At 40.5% G+C, this 19336-nt stretch overlaps 1 protein-coding gene across 7 annotated transcripts in view; it reads right to left on the reverse strand.

Annotated features, from left to right (window-relative positions):
* Positions 1-19336, reverse strand: part of LOC130678808 (neuroligin-4, X-linked) — a 236620-nt gene that overhangs the window by 157508 nt on the left and 59776 nt on the right. For all 7 annotated transcript variants that reach the window (XM_057495205.1, XM_057495204.1, XM_057495202.1 and 4 more), the window contains one exon: positions 17365-18163. In XM_057495205.1, coding sequence (XP_057351188.1) covers positions 17365-17833 — 469 coding nt within the window. In that variant the 5' untranslated portion in view covers positions 17834-18163. The remainder of the gene's footprint in view (positions 1-17364; positions 18164-19336) is intronic.

A 19336-nucleotide genomic window follows, 5' to 3' on the forward strand; every position in this document is an offset into this window, starting at 1 on the left:
TACCCCCCACTGGATGGTAATAGGAAGCAGAAACAAGAAACTACAAAGTAGGGTCTAGAGGGATACAGGGGAGGAAAAATGAAATTGTTGAAATGGCTCAAAGAGCAGACTGAAAACTAAGAACCCAGCTACAGAAAGCACATGTGAGCCAAAACATGGAATCATTTTCCCATTAGGTATCTAGGAAAGGGAAGTGGAGGGTAAAATCCCATAAATACCTAAATATGTAAGACATAAACATAAACATCCTTCATCTAAGAGGAGACTCAGAGAGACAGCAAAAAAGATAAAAAATCTAAGAGGAATCATGTTTGAAATAATGGCTGAGAATTTCCAAGTGGTAAAGATAATTGTAAACCTTGTGCTTGAAAGAATGCACAAGTTAGAGAAAAAGCTTATTTTAAAACACAAACAAGAAAACAACTTCAGGACCATTTGTCATGATTTTGAAGAGCATTTAATACACAAGAACTGTGTTCAAATCTTCCAGTGAAAAAACAGTAGATCATGTTAAAGGAAAGAGAGTCAACCTCATATAGGCTTTTTCACACCAATGCAGGATAGAAAAAGCAACAAGGGATACACATGGCATATTACTTTCAAGAAGATGAAAGCAGAGCAAGCCGGCCTAGAATTTTACACCCAGTGAGACTATCTTTTAAGAGAAAAGGAGAAATAAAGAAATGATCAGGTATAAAATGTCTTACAAATTTACCACATTGAACTCTCCTTGAAAATCTCTTGGAACAATTTATCTCTGCCAAGAGAGGAATGAATCCAAAACAAAGAAGTCTATAATAAATGTAAACATAAAATATTTAGAGCCTCAGAAAACAATCTAAAAAGAAATTACAAAATAAGCTAAAGCCAAAATTTAAAGAGGCCAGCACAATGGGGCCTGGGTGAGGAGAGAGATGCAAAGAGGTTAACAGTGTGCTAAACCCACATCTTGTTCTGGGGAAAACTGTATGTATAGGAGAGCTTGGTAGGCCCTAAGAATAGATACAGATCTCTATTATATTTGTAAAATATAACCTTCAAATAGAGGACACTTTGATGAATCCAACCTGTAAGAAGGAAAACTCCAAAATGGAAGAACAACTAGTTCAATGATGAAGTTAGCCACAGAAACTTTAAGTTATTCAATGGAAGCTGGAAAAAGCAAAGGAAGTAAATAAAAATCAAACATGCATGGTAAACAGAAAGTACAAAACAACATGACCTAAACTGTAAGATGTATAATTACAGTCACTGCAAGAATTTAAGTGGCATAAATGGATAAAGGAGGATGACAAATAGTGTTACCAACACATTGTTGACAATGGCTATATTTACAACAGAAGGCTATGAAACTTGAAAATGAAGAGACTAAAAATATGAAATATAAGATAAATATGATTGAAACAATACCTGGGATTTAAACTTAATATCAGACAAAAAAATTCATAGATGTCACAGTTGGATAAAAAATACCAGGAGAGCATCAGAAGATTAAAAATATATAATGGGACACATTTACAAAAGCACCTAATAACAACAAAACCTCAAAGTATGTAAAAAGGAAATAACATATTATACATGCATGTATTAATATGTAATATATGTCAAATGCTTAAGTTAAAGGAAAGTTAGGAAGACATATTAAAAGAGATTAAAATACCACCCTCTTGGAACTGACAGACTCAGGAGATAAAGAAAAAATGTAATCAAAGGCATAGAACAATCAGCAACCAATTAAATGTGATCTGATAAATATGGAAATCTGTGCACCCCCAAATATATACACAACACACATTTGTAAATGTGCATGTTCATGAGTGTATGTATGTGTATATGGCTTTCAATTACACACAGAATGTTTACAAAAGATGATATCATAAAGGGTATTTTAAAGAAACAGCATCACACAGCCATATGGTCTATGACCATAATTCAATAGAATAGAAGTTGATAGAAACATCTCATAAAAAGGTTAGAATGCTAAATATGTGTGTAAGTGTGTGTGTACACCTTTAAGCTCAAATGAAAATACAAGATATTTGGAATCCACGATAACTTAGGTTTCACATGAAAATGGGTCTGACAGGTCTAAAGAAATGCTTACAGGGATAATTAAAACATCAATATATTTATAAGATAACAAGAAAGATGGGAAATAATGAGCCATAGAGGCAAATCAAGGAGTGAGAATAACAGAAACAGAGTAAGTCTATCTAAATCAGAAAATAAGTTATGAAAAAGATAACAGTAAAAACCTGTGAAATAGGGAACCAAAAATTAGTCAAGCTGATTATCAAAAGAAAAGCCAGTTTATTGAAAAGGTTACTAATGTAAGTAAACTCCTGGCAAGATTGATCAAGCAGGATCAAGACATAATGAAAATTATAATAATGCTGAAAAGAGAGAGAAATCACTTCAAATAATCTCAAATAAAAGTAAAATATTAAAGTATAAATAATATTTTAAGGAATAAACATTGGTTTAAAAACTATATTTAAATAAGTAAATACTGAGAATAAAATAAATTTGAATAGAAATAGAGTTAGGTAAATTTAACTAACGATGGTTAATAACATGAAATAGTAATAAAAAAATCTCCAGCATAAAAATTCGCCAACCAAGAAAATTTTCAATCGATCTTTAGTAATTCTTATTGGCATTTTGTTCAGAGAATACATAATGGAAAGAAGCAGCCAAAATATTTTTGTAAGATTTGTTTCACTTAGTTATCAAAGCCAATAAGGTCTGTACTGTATCAGAAAAAATCACATTTAGAAATCAAATCCAAACAACTCAGAATTATAAGTCAACTTCACTTAAGATGATAGAGGTAGACATCCTCGGTGAAATATTAACCAGCCCAATCTAACAGAATACTGCCATTTTTTTGAAACTTCACGTTATGATCAACATGGGGTGCTTCCAAAATGCCCTAACAGAAAAATTTCTATTTTGTTATTGAACTAGGGAAGTAGAAAAAAAGGAAGATCATGTGATAAGGCAAATAAAAAATTACTTTGACAATATTCAATGCCTGCCTATTTATGTTTTTTAAAGTTTTAAACTTAGTAGAAAACTGGACATTGGAGATAATTTCTTTTATCTGATAATAGCCATTTGTCCTGCATCTCTAGCCAACCTCACATTTATTTAAGAGGGGCTGAGTCCTTTCATATAAAATCATGAACTGGGATGTCAGTTCTCACTACCATAGTTCAATACAGCACAGGATGTCTGGTCCATATGCAAAAACAAGGGGAAAAAGCAATGAAAAATATTAATATTCAGAAGGAAGAGAGAAAAAGGTCACTATTTGTAGATACTGTGATCACTTTTATGGAACCCATGCAATTTAATAGATAAGCTACTGGAAAAAATAAGACAATCCAAAAAGACCACTATATATACTCAGTGTACAAAAAATCAAGACATTCTTTAACACCAGGAAGAGGAAATGACATTGAAAATAAGATACTATTTACCAATGGCAAAAAAAAAAAGGAAATTAAATAAAATTTTAACAAAACTAAACTTAGATCTCAGTAAGGGTGAAGTATGCCAGTTTATGGATACAGCCCCATGAATTTGGAAAGATATCTATTTTTCCTAATCTTTCAATACTACTTCCAGCAAAGATGGAAGAATTTTGCAGAATTTCATATGTTGGTTCTAAATTGTGTATGAAAGAGTAGCTAGTTGCAAAAGCACAGAAAATGTTAAAGAAGACAAGTGTAGGGGAATTTTGTTCTACTCAAGACATACTTTGCCAACTGCAGGAACACCTGGATAAGTGAAGGGGACCAAATATGAAACCCACAGGTTGACCTGTGTCTAGGTGGTGGATGTTAGAAGTTTGTACTGGGTTCCTTTTTGGAAGGCCCCTTTGAGATTTACTCTGTCTTAACATCACATTGCTGTCTGCTCTGAAACCACGGGCAATTGCTCTTGCCTCTGGCTTCCCTGGGATTCAGACAAGCAAGATGATAGTGGGCATATCCAAGGGCAGTAGAGAATAGCCCATATGTACCACCTCTGGTTCCTACACTGGCAGGTACACCTCATACAACCTCAGTGGGCATCTGGAACTTCCTATAAGGCTCCCTGATATGGGCGCTGCAGGGTTACTGCACTACTGTGCTGGCTTCCCTGTATCTTGCCCCTACCTTTTAGTATGCTTTGTTGCAAGTCATCTTTCCCTGTCAGGGCCCTGCTGACCCTGAAAGTTACTGGGGAAGAATACATGGTTAACATTATGTGTTAAAACATTGGTTGGCCACTTGGAGAGAAATATCATTGGATCCCTACCTCACACCATATATAAAAATAAACTATGCATCGATTAAAGTATGCATGAACTCTAAAATAAAAATATTAGGTAGGAGAACATTTTTGTGATCTTGGAGTAAATCAGGATTTCTTAAATATATTCCACTTAAGAAAAAATCTAAGGAAGAAAAAAAAAGGTTGCGGGATCTTTGCTGAATTCAAAACTATTGATTTTTGTTTCAACAAAGGACATCAGAAACAATGATAATGGGTGGAAGACAGTTGGCCGACAAATTTGCAAAAATAACAATTTGTAAAACAACCAATGGTTGATGATATAAGCTAGAGAATGCTCACGTGTGTGTGTGTCTGGGATGCTGCAAATCTTAGGCGAGTTAAAAGAGAATCAAGGGGTCTTGAAGGCTGATGTGCCTCAAAGGATACCAGGCAGCCTCCCCATCCCCCTTGCCTGCATCTTCTATAAATATTTTCAATGTACCAACCTACCATCTCTTATTCTTGCCCTGACATGGAATAAAACTGAGAAGCCCTTGAGTAGAAGATACAAGGAAATGTAAACTTCAGAAAAAACTTTCAAGAATAATAGAAAATACTATGATTAAGATATTTTTTATATAATAATACACTGAATATTTTCCCTTATTACTCAGTATTATCCTATACTGCAGTTTTAATGGCTAGTGTTCCATGCTTGCATTGTATCTCTATGCAGCAAAGTTTAGACTGTTAAAAATGTTGCATTATTTTTTTTTTTTGGTTATCATAAGCACTGTACAGTGAGAATCCCTTATGTGCAACCTTCTGCACATGTCCAATTACCTCCTAAGCATAAAATTCCTTTAAGTGCAATGTGTTCCTCGCATGTATTTCAGGCATTTGCTACTACTCCCAAGCTTTCGCCCAGAAAGATTATACCATTTGCAAATCCTCCACATTGCCGTGAGTGGGCATTTTACCCCGTCCACAGCTAATGGGGTTTTAAGTAATAGTGATTTTATGAGACAAAGGAGGGAACAGTTCTGTAAAATGCAACATCTGCAGAGAAAATGCAAGTTCTCCTACCAAAGAGAAAAAAGAAACCATTGGTCTAATATTTCTGCTGAGATTCATGTATCATCAAAAGATGATTATTCTCAGCTGTACTTTTCGCATGTCCCTGTCGTTAGCAGCTTGGAAGACTCACGGGGGCAAATACAACCTTTGCTGCCTGTAGAACACGATTTCTGGTGGATGTAGTAGGTAAGCATGTCAGCCAACAAAACAGGAGAGGATGCAAATTAGTGCAAGGGACAGAAAAATCTGCCATCCCAACGGGAGGTACCTTTGCAGTCTGAGAGGCAGAGAAGGAGTTTTGGAAACAAGCTTAGCTGAGCTCATTCACTGATGCTGGATTTTGCCTGTACACATTGTCTAGTGAAATAGACAAAAAGGAATCCCTGAGTATAATCTTTCCTCCAACACAGTAAATTCACAGATAGCTGATTGCTGGTTAGCCAATCCTTGGTCTGTCCTTATTTTTTTTCAGTATTTCTCTTTGTATTAATAGACAACTACTGGTGTGTGTAGGAATTTTATCTCTGTGCCTGAAACAAAGCTTTGCTTATGCACAGGTCTCCAAGAACGGCAGGGAGATATGTCAAGATATCCAAGTCCCTGGTAAGCACCCCCTGGCAAAAATATATGTCAACCTGCTGAGATGCAGTGAGTCTTGCAAGGGCACAAGCACACACACACACACACACACACACAAAAAAAAAACTAAATCATGTGCAAACATGCAAGCCTGACTACTTTCTTGGCATTGAAACCTTAACAAAAATTGCTATCAAATTCGTGGATTTCGATTTCTATACCAATTGTAAAAAAAAAAAAAAAATACCTCATCTTTAAAATATTCCCTATTGCCCCATTTCTTTCTAAAAATGTCTTGTCTTAATTGGATTTTTCCCTCCGCCCCTCAAAGAACATTGTTCTTATATTTTCCCATATTGCAATGGTACAAGGAACCTCGTGGAGTAGACACAAGTCCCCAATGGAAATATAATATTTTTTGCTGTTTTGTTCAAAGAAGGTATTTCTGAGGTCCGAAAGCTTGCCTAAACCTAACATGCCTCTGATGCAAAGCTTTTCTTTTTCTTTTCAAGATTTGGTGCTTTGACTTTTTCCCATTAAACTCTGTGGCTGGTAGCATTAATTCTGTTTCGTATGCTGCTAATAAATCATCACAGCTCCATTATCCTGGCTCTTCTGTAAATCTGCAACAATGATGTTAATTGTGCGTGAAAAATATATTAAAACTGTAAATCATCTCTGTTTTCGAGCAGGATGGGAGAGGCAAATCTGAAGTAACAAATCAAGCACTCTGCCTTTCGACAGCAGTTGGCCAGAGGCCATTGTATTAAAAGCACAAAATGACAGCCTGTTTTCATCAATTAAGCTTTATTCCTTGCTTCTCTAATCTAATCAAGAACATATAAAATGTTTCACACATCCCACGGGAATGACCGCTGATTCAGTTTGGTAATAGGTGCCGAACCTTCTATGCACCTATTTTATAGTCGTCCTTTTATGGTGGATTCTTCAGGGTATTCTGATATGTGCAAAATTTTTTAGCCACCATATGTGAATGGTCAAAATATTTCTTTTTGATGTTTGTTTGATGGCACAGAGGAGAAAGCTCATATGGAATTGTCCCTTGTTTCTTAATGGCAACTGTTAAAATGGCTCTTAGTTTCTGCAAAAGTGAATAGACATGTTCTATAAAGCATGAGAGATCGAGCCCTGTACCTATAAATAATCCCATACGGTCTTCTTAGACTGCTCCACTTCAGACAACACCGATCAAAACAAATTTCTACAATGTAATGTAGGAACAGAGCCAACCACTTGCTGTATTTAGCAATACACTGATTCATACCAAAATAAAAAATAAGAAATAATGGAAACAAAGGTCTCCTATTGTCCTTGTATGTGCTTCTCATTCCGTCTTTAAATGCTCTATTTCCTGATGAACTAGCTGAGCAAGCTAATCATCTGATAAACTATTGGTCAATTGGTTCGATAATCTAATCAATTTTCACTTCTTTCATGGTTCTTACAGATGAGAGGCCATCACGAAACTGAGAAGTCTTTAGCAGGCAGAAATTCAGGCAGCAGGCCAAGATCATATAGGGGCCGATCACCCCTCTGCAGAATAAATCAAATTACACCCTCTAGATGGCCATTCAGGCCAAGCTGAGCAAGAAAACAAGTAACTGGCAGGCGGAGTAATTAATCACGAAATGCAAATCAGACCTTGTCATTTTACTGCTTAAAAATGTTCCTTCATGGGACTCTGGCTGTCAACAAGATAATTCCCAAACAGGAAACAAGATGAAACACAAGCAAATTGCCTGCTGGAATGCCAGTCCTTTCCCAAGTGGCCAGGAAACGGTGGACTGTGCCCCCCACTGTGTCAGTGGGGACCTCCCACAGTTTAACTCAACAGCAGACAGAAAAACAACACATTTGCCATCACTCAAGTTTTAGGAAAGTATGCATTTCCCCATGAGGAATACTGACTTGCTACACACATTAGTGCCACATATATATCACGCTGCACATCACTAACTATTCTGCATAAAGTGACCTGAGGAATTCTCACAAAGATGAGAATGAGACACATGAGAATGTGTTCCTGCAAAAGCTGAGGTTGGCTATGCTCATGTTCCAGGTTGAGAAATTCTGCCTTTCGTCATCATCCAGCCGTGCTTTAGCTGTACACTTGTCCTGGTGAGTTACTCAATTTTCCCAAGATCCCATCCGCCAACATGCTCTGTAGCTCAGCTGATAATGGGTGCAGGTTGCCATGCAATTAACTGACCACACAGTAGGACTGCCCGACTGCCCTTCAGATGCAGGGGTGGGAAAAGCCGTCCAATGCCTCCAGGCACCATCCTTGAATGTACTGTTCTCTCCACCTGAAGTCATTCTCCCCGGGGCCATTTGGCCACTGGACTGCCCTTTATATTCCTCCTCTGCGTATTCTGGCCTCTGAGTCTGGGGCACATGTTCCCCTGACCACCGCATCTCCCCAGGTTGCCACATCACAGCCCTGAGTACACTAAATGGTGATTCAGGCGAGGTGTGCATCATCCCCTATACAGCCTACAAGGGAAAGGTGGAGCCCCATTCAGCAGCGTGGCCGACTCCAACATGCTCAGTCAGTATGCACTCCATGAACAAGGAAATGTCTAACCTGTATTTTTGCTAAGGTCAGGGGCTCTGACAGAAGGAGCGTCAATAGACAAGCGTAAGGAACTCATTATGAAATAAGGATCCTGGTGGTGCCTACTTGGTTTTCAGAATTGCGCACGAACGGAAGACCAGGTTGTTAACCACCGGAGAACGCATCCGCTTCCAACTCAGCACAGGGAGTGGAGTATGACCTCCTGTGCTTGCAGAATTCCCTAGGGGAGCGTGGGATGTCAACTTGCCCAGCCATTTGCTCAACACCCCACTGTGCAATGCTTCCCAAGCCCTGTCCCTGGCTAAGTGCTTAGGTTGACATTAGTTCAAGTGCAATGCACTTCCCCAGATCGTTGCTCTAGGTTAGCTCATGCCCATGATCCTCTGGTAAACCTCACCCACCTCCTGGAAGGCTTGAAATAATCGTGGGCACAGGAGATTATACCCTGGCCTAGCGGCTCCTCCGACGCCAGGTCAAGCTCTCCAGCTGGAGTGACAACTAATGCTGACCCTGCTCTGCCGCCAGCAGCCACTTCCAGACCCAGAAGCCTCTCTGGAGTGTGACACCCTCAGGGGTGCTGCCTCCTGGTGTCCTAAGTTTCCTCATCTGCCAGGTGTTCCTGTCCTTTATGACGATATGTCACCAAGAGGTCCCCAGGCTTGCGAAACAGCTCCAGCAACTTGTAAGAAGGGTTTCTCATTTGCAAATGTCCAGGTTCCTCTTTTCAGCTAAGAGGAAAGCAGGATCAGGGGGAAGGCTTTGGTGCTCATGCCCACGTCCTGTTCCAGGAAGCCAGGCCATTCTTTCCCATCTGGTTACCACCCCTAATATGAGGGATGATGAACGTCAATGGGTTTTGCATGCTTAGCATGCAATTTTTCTTTGAGACCACCTTTCCCCCATCTGCCCTCAGCCAGTTCCCACTGGACTCGCCCATCTCTCTCCCCAATCCAGAAATGGGTACCGATCCCAGGCATGCCAATCCAAGAGTATCATCCCCCTATGTATAGAAACTGGGTCAGAATTGGCTTGTGACCCAAACTGGGCCAATACGCATCATCCCCAAGCAAATGTGCGCTCCTCTGGGCTCAAGGATGCAAAGGTTGGTGACCATAGCAATCCAGGTGACCATGTTTGGCCACCCCCCCATGGAAATTGCTTCACAGAGAAGAAAGCCAACACAGAAGAAGAAAGGTGAACCAAAAATGCATGGTTACTAGTGGCAATGACTGAGATCCGAATCTGAGTGGCTTAAACACACAGGCACGTATCGTCTCCCTGTTCTGCAGGACAGACCTCTGAAACAAAGACTGACATGCAAACAACTTTGCAAAATGTGCTAGGGTGGGATTCCATCATTATCCGATTTAAGCTCAAAAAGAAATGGCTCATCCAAGCTTATCTATGGTGAAGTTTAATTTTCTCAGGAAAGATGTCATTTTCTCTCTAAGGTTTACTACTCTATTTTGACATCTAAACTCGTTTTTTTTTTAATGTGTAAAATTAACATTGTAACTTCATTCCATATTAGTTGTCTGGATGGATACATTACAAAATGTAGAGTGTGAAACTATTTTCATACATAAAACACTGGGGAGGCCAGACAGCTTTTAATGAATGAATTTGTAAAAATTTCAGAGAATTGAAACGTACATTGGAAGCTGGGAAGAATGGAACCTCATCTTCTTTGATTTCATCTTATTGCATGAGAATTCCTTGGAATGGAATTCCTTTGATGAATCCTTCAATGCCAAAATTATTAACTATGAAAAAAATATCCAAGTGGGCACTTCGCACGTTACGTGATTACATCAGTGCACCTTAGCAGGGCTCTGTCACAAGTTTTGTTCTCTCCCTCCTCCCTCATTTTGCACGTTCTACATCTTGGTCCGTGTGGCAAAGCAACAAACAAAGACGGTGTAGTTTAGAGATCATTTCCTCATTGACCATATAGGTGTATATGCCTGTGGAAACCTCATCAACCTGGATCTTCAATGGAAAACAACAATTTCAGATCCTCCTCTTTCTGCTCCTGAGACGGTAAAAATGCTCCCTGACTTCTTCGTGCCCACTGACCCCTTTCTTAGTTTCATTCACTTCCCCAGATTTCTTTACTGCTTGGATTTGTCCAGTGCCTTGCCTATGGTAAGAACAAAGAGTGCTTGCATTTCCCAGTCATTTTGAAATGAAGCAGACAAAACGGCTTTAAAGAGAACAGGAGAGGAAGAGAGACAAGATAAGGAGTTGGACTTGCAGTCAGGAGATGGCCAGATTACCCGTTTTGGGTTGGGACTCAAGTCAACACAGAGCAGGGCGACGGGCCCTGAGGTGACTAGTGGACGGACGTTCACTCTTTCTGTGACCCAAAGAACATGAAGGTGGAGCAGAATGTAGACGAATGCATCAATTTTAAGGAAGGAGAGGCGTGGTCCTGGATGTTTTCGTGACTTCTTTGAAACGCACCACGAAAGCTGCTTTACTTGAGATAAATTCTGACCTACAGAATGTCAGACTTTCGGATGGGAACACATATTCTCTCCGGAACTGACTTGGATATTCTGCACACACAGCCACAGTCACGGCAGACAAGAGGGTGCCCCGACTAAGGGGATTCAAAGGGGGTGGGGACAGTATAGTCATTTACACGTTCTATTTGGCTTTTTATTTTCCCCAGAAAATTGCAACACATTTGCACATCTGTTCTTCATTGAAGCATGGCACACACACACACACACACACACACACACCATACACCCGATGCCCACCGTCACAGCCCAAAGTAGTCAGATAGGTGAAATCTAATGGGATATTTGAAATCCTTTTTTTAAAAAATCTGCTTCCGATTTATGGAAACATACTTCTCTGAACCTAAATACAGAGTGTCTGATGGGATTTATAACAGAGGCTACAGGTCATCTTCATCTTAACGAGCGGGTTGTGCATGAATAGACCACTTTCTAAGGCTTGCCCTGTATGTGCAGGACGCAGTCTGCCGGTCTGATTTATTTATGTACGGCCGCTGTTTAGCATCTCAGAACCCCTCCTTGGCCCTCAAATCCAAAGCTAACAAATCATCCGCTTCTGTACTTCCACTTGGAGGGGAACATGAAATTAACTCGTTACGAAAACGGCCTTGTGTAGGACCAGAATCCAGACCAAGAGGACAGGCACCTACTTCTTCCCTTTGCATCCAAGGAACTTGGTCTTCCAATGAAACGAGCGAGATTAACAATCAATTAACAGAAAACTGAAGTTGTGAGAACATACTGATCTTTTCTATTTTATGGTTATTTCTTAAACCGTAGCTTACTCCAAAATCACTATAATCCTAAATGACATTCAGAGGAGATAGACAACTGCACTTACTTCTACTAAAAGCTAAGGTCACTATTAAAAAGGTTGAATGATTCAGCCGAGACAGTATGGAAAATTAAAGACTGTGTCAACCTAGCAGGGTCAGCTGGCAAGGAATAAAGCTGCCACACTCGACCTAGATGTCAGACTGGGTCCAAGGAGTGATCAGATTCTCAGAAATGGACACATTCTAGCTGCTTACATGCACAGAAAGTTTCCATCTCGAACGGTCGTTTGTATATTGCTTATGAATGTACTGTATAGCAAATGGGGTTTTTAATACCTTCTACATACTGTGGACTTGGTTCTCATTGTGAAAAAAAATTATGGCTTGCAAGTGGAATTTAGTTAATATTCATGTGATGGAAATAAATGTAAGGGAACATTACCTCCTTTGGAGAATGGTTTTGCTAAATTATCCAAGAAGGTATAACTCATAGTAAGCAAACAGTAGTACTCTACTATTATTGTTCTATTTATAACAGAATTATTATTATAGTATATCTATTAATAATATATATTCATTATATGTAATTATATAATATATAGTCATAAAATAATAATATTAATTATATATAGTATAATGTTATAATCTTTATTAATGCATATTCATTATATGTAATTATATATAATATATGGTTATAAAATAATTATGTAGTCATTATATATACTATTATATCGATTAATAATGTAATTATTATTATAGCATTAGAATGCTATTTGTTAACATAATATTTCCTCAGTCCTCCATAATACTATTGATCTGTGTTGGTGAAATCTTAAACCGGTAAAATCTACTAAGCTGAGAGAGAGAGAGAGACATGTTATCAGAAATCCAGTCCGCTGCAACTGTGCTCACAAACTACTAAGTTCTTTTTAGTCAGTCCTTGTCAGGGAGACATTTATGTAGTCCTCTTCCATAATCATCTTCGCTTACAACATCTATGCAACATCAAACATCCAACTGACGGACCAAAGTGGGAATGACGCAATTATTTTCACATAGTTGCACGCCGGCGCCGACTGATTAAAACATCTGTGTCGCGTGTGTTGACTTAGTTTTTCAGCGAGGTTCTCGCACGATGTGCATACCATGGGACTATTTGTTGACTTGACAGGAGGAAGGAAACTGATTTTCCCTATACCTTGCATAAAAAAAGCATTATTGCCTTTAGATGTTTTAAAGGCACTCTTGTTAGAAATGCATTTTCATCATGCATTTCATACGCTTTCTTGATGATTAATTTCTGTAAGTCACATAGGATGCTGAAAACACCACTTGACAACTCAGGCGGAAGGAAACAAAGCCCAGGAATAAAGCAGAACAGAGTAATTCTCTGCTCTTATAAAGAATTCTGGCTGTTCTCTCTAAATTTCCTTTTGATGAAGCCATACTTAGGATGGTCATAAACCATGGTCCCATGCACCCATTTATGAAGGTCACTCCTCCAGGACTGTAGTAAACAATTATTCTGTAATAATTATAATAATAATTATTATTTTTCAATATTCTTTAGCTATAAGAATATCTAATACTAAGAATATTATTCTATTATTATAATAGAATAATTATTATTCTGTAATGATTATTTCAGAAAATCGTCATGTACTGTGTTCTCCATTAACATGTATACTAGACCCAAACGCACACATGATTTAGCTGAAATATTCTGGTTTCCTTTTCTACTGTGAATTATGCTCCACTAACATCAGATCACAGACTGTGCTTGTTGGTGTGGGACCCCAGGGTAAGCATTTTCTATGGAGTAATGCCATGAACTTCACAGACCATCTCAGTTGCACACACAGGGATATGGAGACGTATCCAAGCCGAGAACCTTGCCCACAATCAGTCAGCTGGGAAGGGGACAGGCTGGCATGTGAACCCACGCAGGCCTGTTCTTGACTGTGCCTCGAAACTGAGCCACAGGAATAAACCACATTTATATTAGAAAGGGTGGAGAACGCCTTTGCCCAGAACACGTCAGCTCTTGAGGTGTGAAGGGAAGGGTAGAGAGCCCAGAATAGTTTGCTAACATGCGTAGGTGTACAGGTGCACCTGCCATCATGAGCAAGATCTAGTGGGGGGGAAAGAGGGCTCTGTGGATGTTTTGTGCATGTCATTCCGCGACAGGGACTCTGAAACTGTTTTTGATGCCTGGGAAAGTTTTAAAATCCCTTCCCTCGTTTCCTGTGTTCATCAGTGTCATCTTTTGAATATGACACTTAAGAGGATTCACAAAGGTTTGTTTGCTCCCTGCCCTACAGAGGAGTTTAAGCACCAACCCTGCAAAGGGCCCACACGTTGGAAATGACACTATCCCCTCCATGTGCACGAGGAGAAATGGCACATTTTGCCCACCTGGCATTGAGGCGAGAGTGTTTTGTACCAGTGATTCCTGAGGAGGCACATGAATTTAGAATCTCAGAATGGCTAGAGGTTCAGAGGCTACAACCAGAACCTCATGGGCACAATCACTCTGTTTGCTATTAGGGGATAGACTTGACTCTGAATCTCAAATAATAATTGAAGGGGCAAAATTGTTATTAGTGTTGTATTGGGGTGGTAATGAATTGTCACGGTTGTGTGCCTTCCAATAGCACACGTGTTTTATTTTATGGTTCTGAAGGTCTGCAGTCCACTGGGCCAAAAGCAAGGTTCTGCAGGGATTCTGGGGGCTCTGGAGGGACACCCTATTTCCTTCTCTTTTCCAGCTTCTAGAAGCCACCTACAGTCCTTGACACCCAGCTCCTCCCATCCTCAAAGCTGGCCACGCCAGGTGTGTCTTTCTTACGTGGCTTTATTCCAGTTCTGGTGTTGTCTGTCTCCATCTTCCACAATTAAGGGTCTTTGTTATTAATCATGGGACCCCCACCCTCCAGATAGCCCAGTATATACACCCCCTATCGTAAGGTCAACAGATAAGCAAATATAATTTCATCTGGGAGATCAATTGCCCTTTGTAACACACCTGTAGGTCCCAGGGATTGCCACATACACATCTTTAGGGACTCATCATTCAACCTACACAGGGTCTGTCTCTTAAAATCAGGAATTCTTGTCTCTGTTGCAATGCTATCACGTGAAGCTTGCAAGGCATGTCACAGCTACTCAGAACTATGTTGGATGGTGAAGAATAGTTGATCCTGCTCACAATGACCTCACCCTCTGACCAGTGTAGAAAGATTATATAACACATGGACTTACCAAAATAGAGTTCTGAATTCCAAATACCCACACTGGTAAAAAAATAAAATTAAAAAAATGCATTGATATGAATTAAGGCCATCGTACAGGAAGGTCTTTGGAGGGATCAGCCTGATTGATGCTAAAATTTCAGTGTCATATTATAGAAACACAGGTAATGTATTTGGTGAAAAATGAATAATTAAATATCTAAAGCTCCACACAGATTCTCAAATTGATGCAAATACATAAGACAAAACCCCCAAGACCCCTGATCCAATAGGCTGGGATGCAGTGTTTGTACAAACAAGCCAGCACAGAACTTCCGCTGCTCACCAGCAAAATTCCAGCATTTACATATTGTAGAGAGACCCAGTCTACCTTTTCAGTCCCCACTGAGTTTCTGGCTCTCTTGTCAAGGTCACGTGAGATACCAGATGCAAAAACACTCTAAAAAAACCCCAAGGCATAAACATATGGCATGTGGTTTATACTTTAGGTCGCTTTTCCATTAGGGAACATTTTCCCTTCTGCATATTTCCAAGTTCCCACAATGGCATGATGAGCTTTGGTGCCGGGTCACACCACTGCACATGGATGGTTCTGTAATCACAGAGGCTGCTGATTTCTGCTCACAGGTGGCCTGGCCGCCCGTATGGGGAGGCTTTCCTTAGGGAGTGCATCCCTTGGTGACCAGGTGAGTTCTGTAAAGCCACAGGCCCCTAGATGCTAGTGCATCTCCTGTCTTATGAAAGCAATTTTAATCCTTTACCCTGGTTTGTTTCTCCCCTGTCTAGTTTTTATCTGAATGGTTCATTATGAGGAAGACCGAGGCCCAGGTGGCTTCTGAAATGAGAATTCTCCTAGGTCCTGGGTGCGATGCTCCATGCTGTCCCAGGTGCACAGAGCTGCAAGGCGGCCGGCGGTCAGGCACCGGGATGGGTCAGCACGCGGCATGCCAGCTGGTGTCCAGATGCCAGTCTAACTCCGTGAATCACATTCAGACCTAGACTTTACAAGATAATGCTGGGATCTGTCACCATAAGGACAAGGGCCACCAGCCAGAAACGACTAAGTCCTTTAATGTCTTTCTCTGGACATTCTCTGTAACCTGGATAATAGATGAGCCCAACCTGATTTTCCAGGACACTCTACATAAACTGCCTTTTACCATTTACATGGAGAAACTATACGACAGGCCCATACAATGGGGAGATCACTGACTCATGTAACTAATCATCCACTTCAGACTTTCAGCCAAAGCTTGCTTAAAAATGTTTTCTGAGGATTCAAGAACAAAAAAGGAAGACAGGAAATTTCTCCATACAAGGGACAAAGGATTCTATAGTAGATGAATGTCTCTGATTCCTGTAAATTCCTTTAATTCCAGATAGATGTCCATGTCCTTGTCTAAAAATAGCATATGCAAATGGTAAATGAGAAGTGGGAATATCCTAGTACCCTAACTTCAGTCTGGCTAGCCTTTGTAAAAAAGTTCTAATTTGAAATCAACACAGACAAGGAGATACCCAAATTTTACTCACATTGGATTAAACAATGCATTATCTTATTATTATTATTATTTTTTTTTTTTTACAGATTTTCCACTTCTGTGTTATGGAAAAGAAAGGGCCATTTTTTCAAGCAGGGCCATTATTTTCTAATGTAGCTAGAATCATCAGGTGACACTCAATTGCCATTTGAATAGAAGGAAATTTCTGTTTTCAATAAAATGTCTACGTTAAATATCATAGTGGTGAATACTAGAAGGAAACAAGGTCCAAATTTATGTGAACATGGATTCTATACAACGAAATCCAACCATTTTATGAAATATCCCTTTCTTGCAATAGTTCAAACAATCAGTGGATCCTTTAGGACTCAAAAAAACAAAAGAACTAAAAGTTTAAGGCATTAGAGCAAAAAAGAAATATTCCTTACAATTTTCAGTTTGTGAACTTAATCAGGATAATGCTCTTAATTTTATCATTTTCTGTAAAGTCCTTCCTTTACAGACGGATCAGGTAGAACACATAGCACTCTATGCTCACACCTGTTATCACTGTAACAATGCCAAACAGGCATTATATGAAAATAAAGAAGCCGTGTATCATATAGTCCATCCCTTAGATGCTTCCAAGACAAGTGGACTAAGGGGTGTTACAGCAGAAATTGCATTTCATTCAGAATATTAAAAATAATTGATGGGCTGTAGGAAATAGCATGCACAGGACCTCCTGAAACTCTCTTGGCAGATCCCTCTGCGACTGAGTGAGACACGTTGCTCCCTGTTCAGGTGGGTACTTACCGTCCTCTGTGGGCACGTAGATGTTTAAGTAAAGGCAGTCTTCGTTCTGATCTTGAACGTAGGTCATCAGAGTATCCAGGTTGGCTGTGAACCAGATGGGCAGCATGTCATGTAATAAGGACCTCTCATCCAGGTGCTGGGGACAGACAGCAGGAAACTGCGTGGCATTTCGAACCCCCATCCAGGACGATGGTGGCTCAGGGGGCTGAAACCGCCTCTCTCCGGTGGGAGGCGAAGCATAAGGGACCCCCAAGTATTGCTCCACGGGACCCAAAATTTCATTGGGCAACGGTGTTCTTAGGCCCCGGATTTTGCCATAATTTGTATTGACCACCGGATACTGTGCTTGGCTGTCGATGAGCGTGAACTTAATGGCAAGAGCAGTTATCCACAGGAAGACGTTGGAGTTCAACATGACGCAGACCGGGGTAAAGAACGGGAGCCATACCAGTCCCTTGGGGCTCGGCATTGTTCACTGCCACATTCGCAGGGGCCCGGGTGATGCAACGCCACGCACACAAACAGGGACGCGAGCCCGTGGAGAGAGAGGGCTTTGCAGGGAGTGAAAGACCCAGCAGAGGCGACGGGCTTGCCAGGGAGCCTCTCGGAGTCCTTGCAGACAGAGCCCGGGGTTACGAATAGACCCAGCAGGTGTCTTGGCAGGCCATTGCGAGGGAGCAGCCCTCTCTTAATCCTGGAACCCAATTCCAGCGAGCGGGATGCTCCAGGGAAGCAGAGACCATCCAACACCTCCAGGGGAAGGGATTCCTTATGAGAACGTCAAGGCAGAGCAGTCAGCCTGCAGGGAAAAGAGAAAAACAGGATAATAAAGCCAAGGGAACCACCACAGACACCATTTGCTGCCTATTCCATGCAATGCTCAGTGCCCCATGATGTGAAATTCTTACTTATTGGTGAATGTGTGTATCTGCACTGCCACATAGTAGAATCTAGCAAGACCACAGCCTGTCCTAATTTTTGACGGGTGCCTGGTCCTCTGGAACACACCCAATGTTTGGAAAAGACTCACCAAGTCTTGGTTGAATAAAAACAGATCCCCACAAATTATGTGTGTTCTGCAGATACCTTAAAGATGTCTCCCAATTTCACCATTCTTTGCACATCAGCCAAATGGCGATCTCTCAGTACTCCCAAGACACTGTTTCTCAAATGTTTAAGGGTGCCCTCACTTTTTCCTAATGTGACATGTGTGGAGTTCTAAAAGTTCATGAGGAAAAGTGGACGTACGAGGAAGAGGCAAGCATGGGTACCAGGCCAAACTGGCTTCACGACAGGTGGGTGCTTGGGGACCATAAAGGGAGAAACATGCATGGAAAGGGCATAACTTTGATGCTAAACCCATCTCGGGCTACTCACTGGCAGGTGTCTTTTGGCTACATGCGCCACTGCCCTGAATCTCAGCTTCCTTGTAAAAAACTGAACAAGATGGTGCATCTCAAGTACATGCTGTGGTGCTTGTCACATCAAGACATCATTCATAATTAAAAGGGTTGGCACGGCCATCCTGATATTTCCATGAGCCACTGCATGCCTTCCAGGATAAACATTTCACCTTGCAGTGCATTTAAACAGCTGATGGGACATTTGAGTTACCTTCCTGTTGAGACTCAACCTTCTCATTTGTCTCAATGTTGGTCCTCTGACGCTCACTACATAAATCATTCCTCCTGTGACCCTAGAGAATGTTATGCATGCACGGAGAGTATTGCCAATGATCCATGAGGGATACAAAACATTGCATAAGGTGTTGCAAAGAGGATGCCTTTCACTACAACATTCCCCAGCTCAAAAATAGACAGACATGTTTGTAAGGAATTCTGGTGGGTCAGTCAGTGTATTTCTGAATTCGAATATAATTATTCATTTCATTTAAATGAACAGTTGAAGAAAATATGTCAAACAGCTCTTTTTCTTTTTTTTTACTGAAACATATCAGAGCCAGATCTGTCAC

This window comes from Manis pentadactyla, chromosome X (genome assembly GCF_030020395.1).
Source record: "Manis pentadactyla isolate mManPen7 chromosome X, mManPen7.hap1, whole genome shotgun sequence".
NCBI classification, from domain to species: domain Eukaryota; kingdom Metazoa; phylum Chordata; class Mammalia; order Pholidota; family Manidae; genus Manis; species Manis pentadactyla.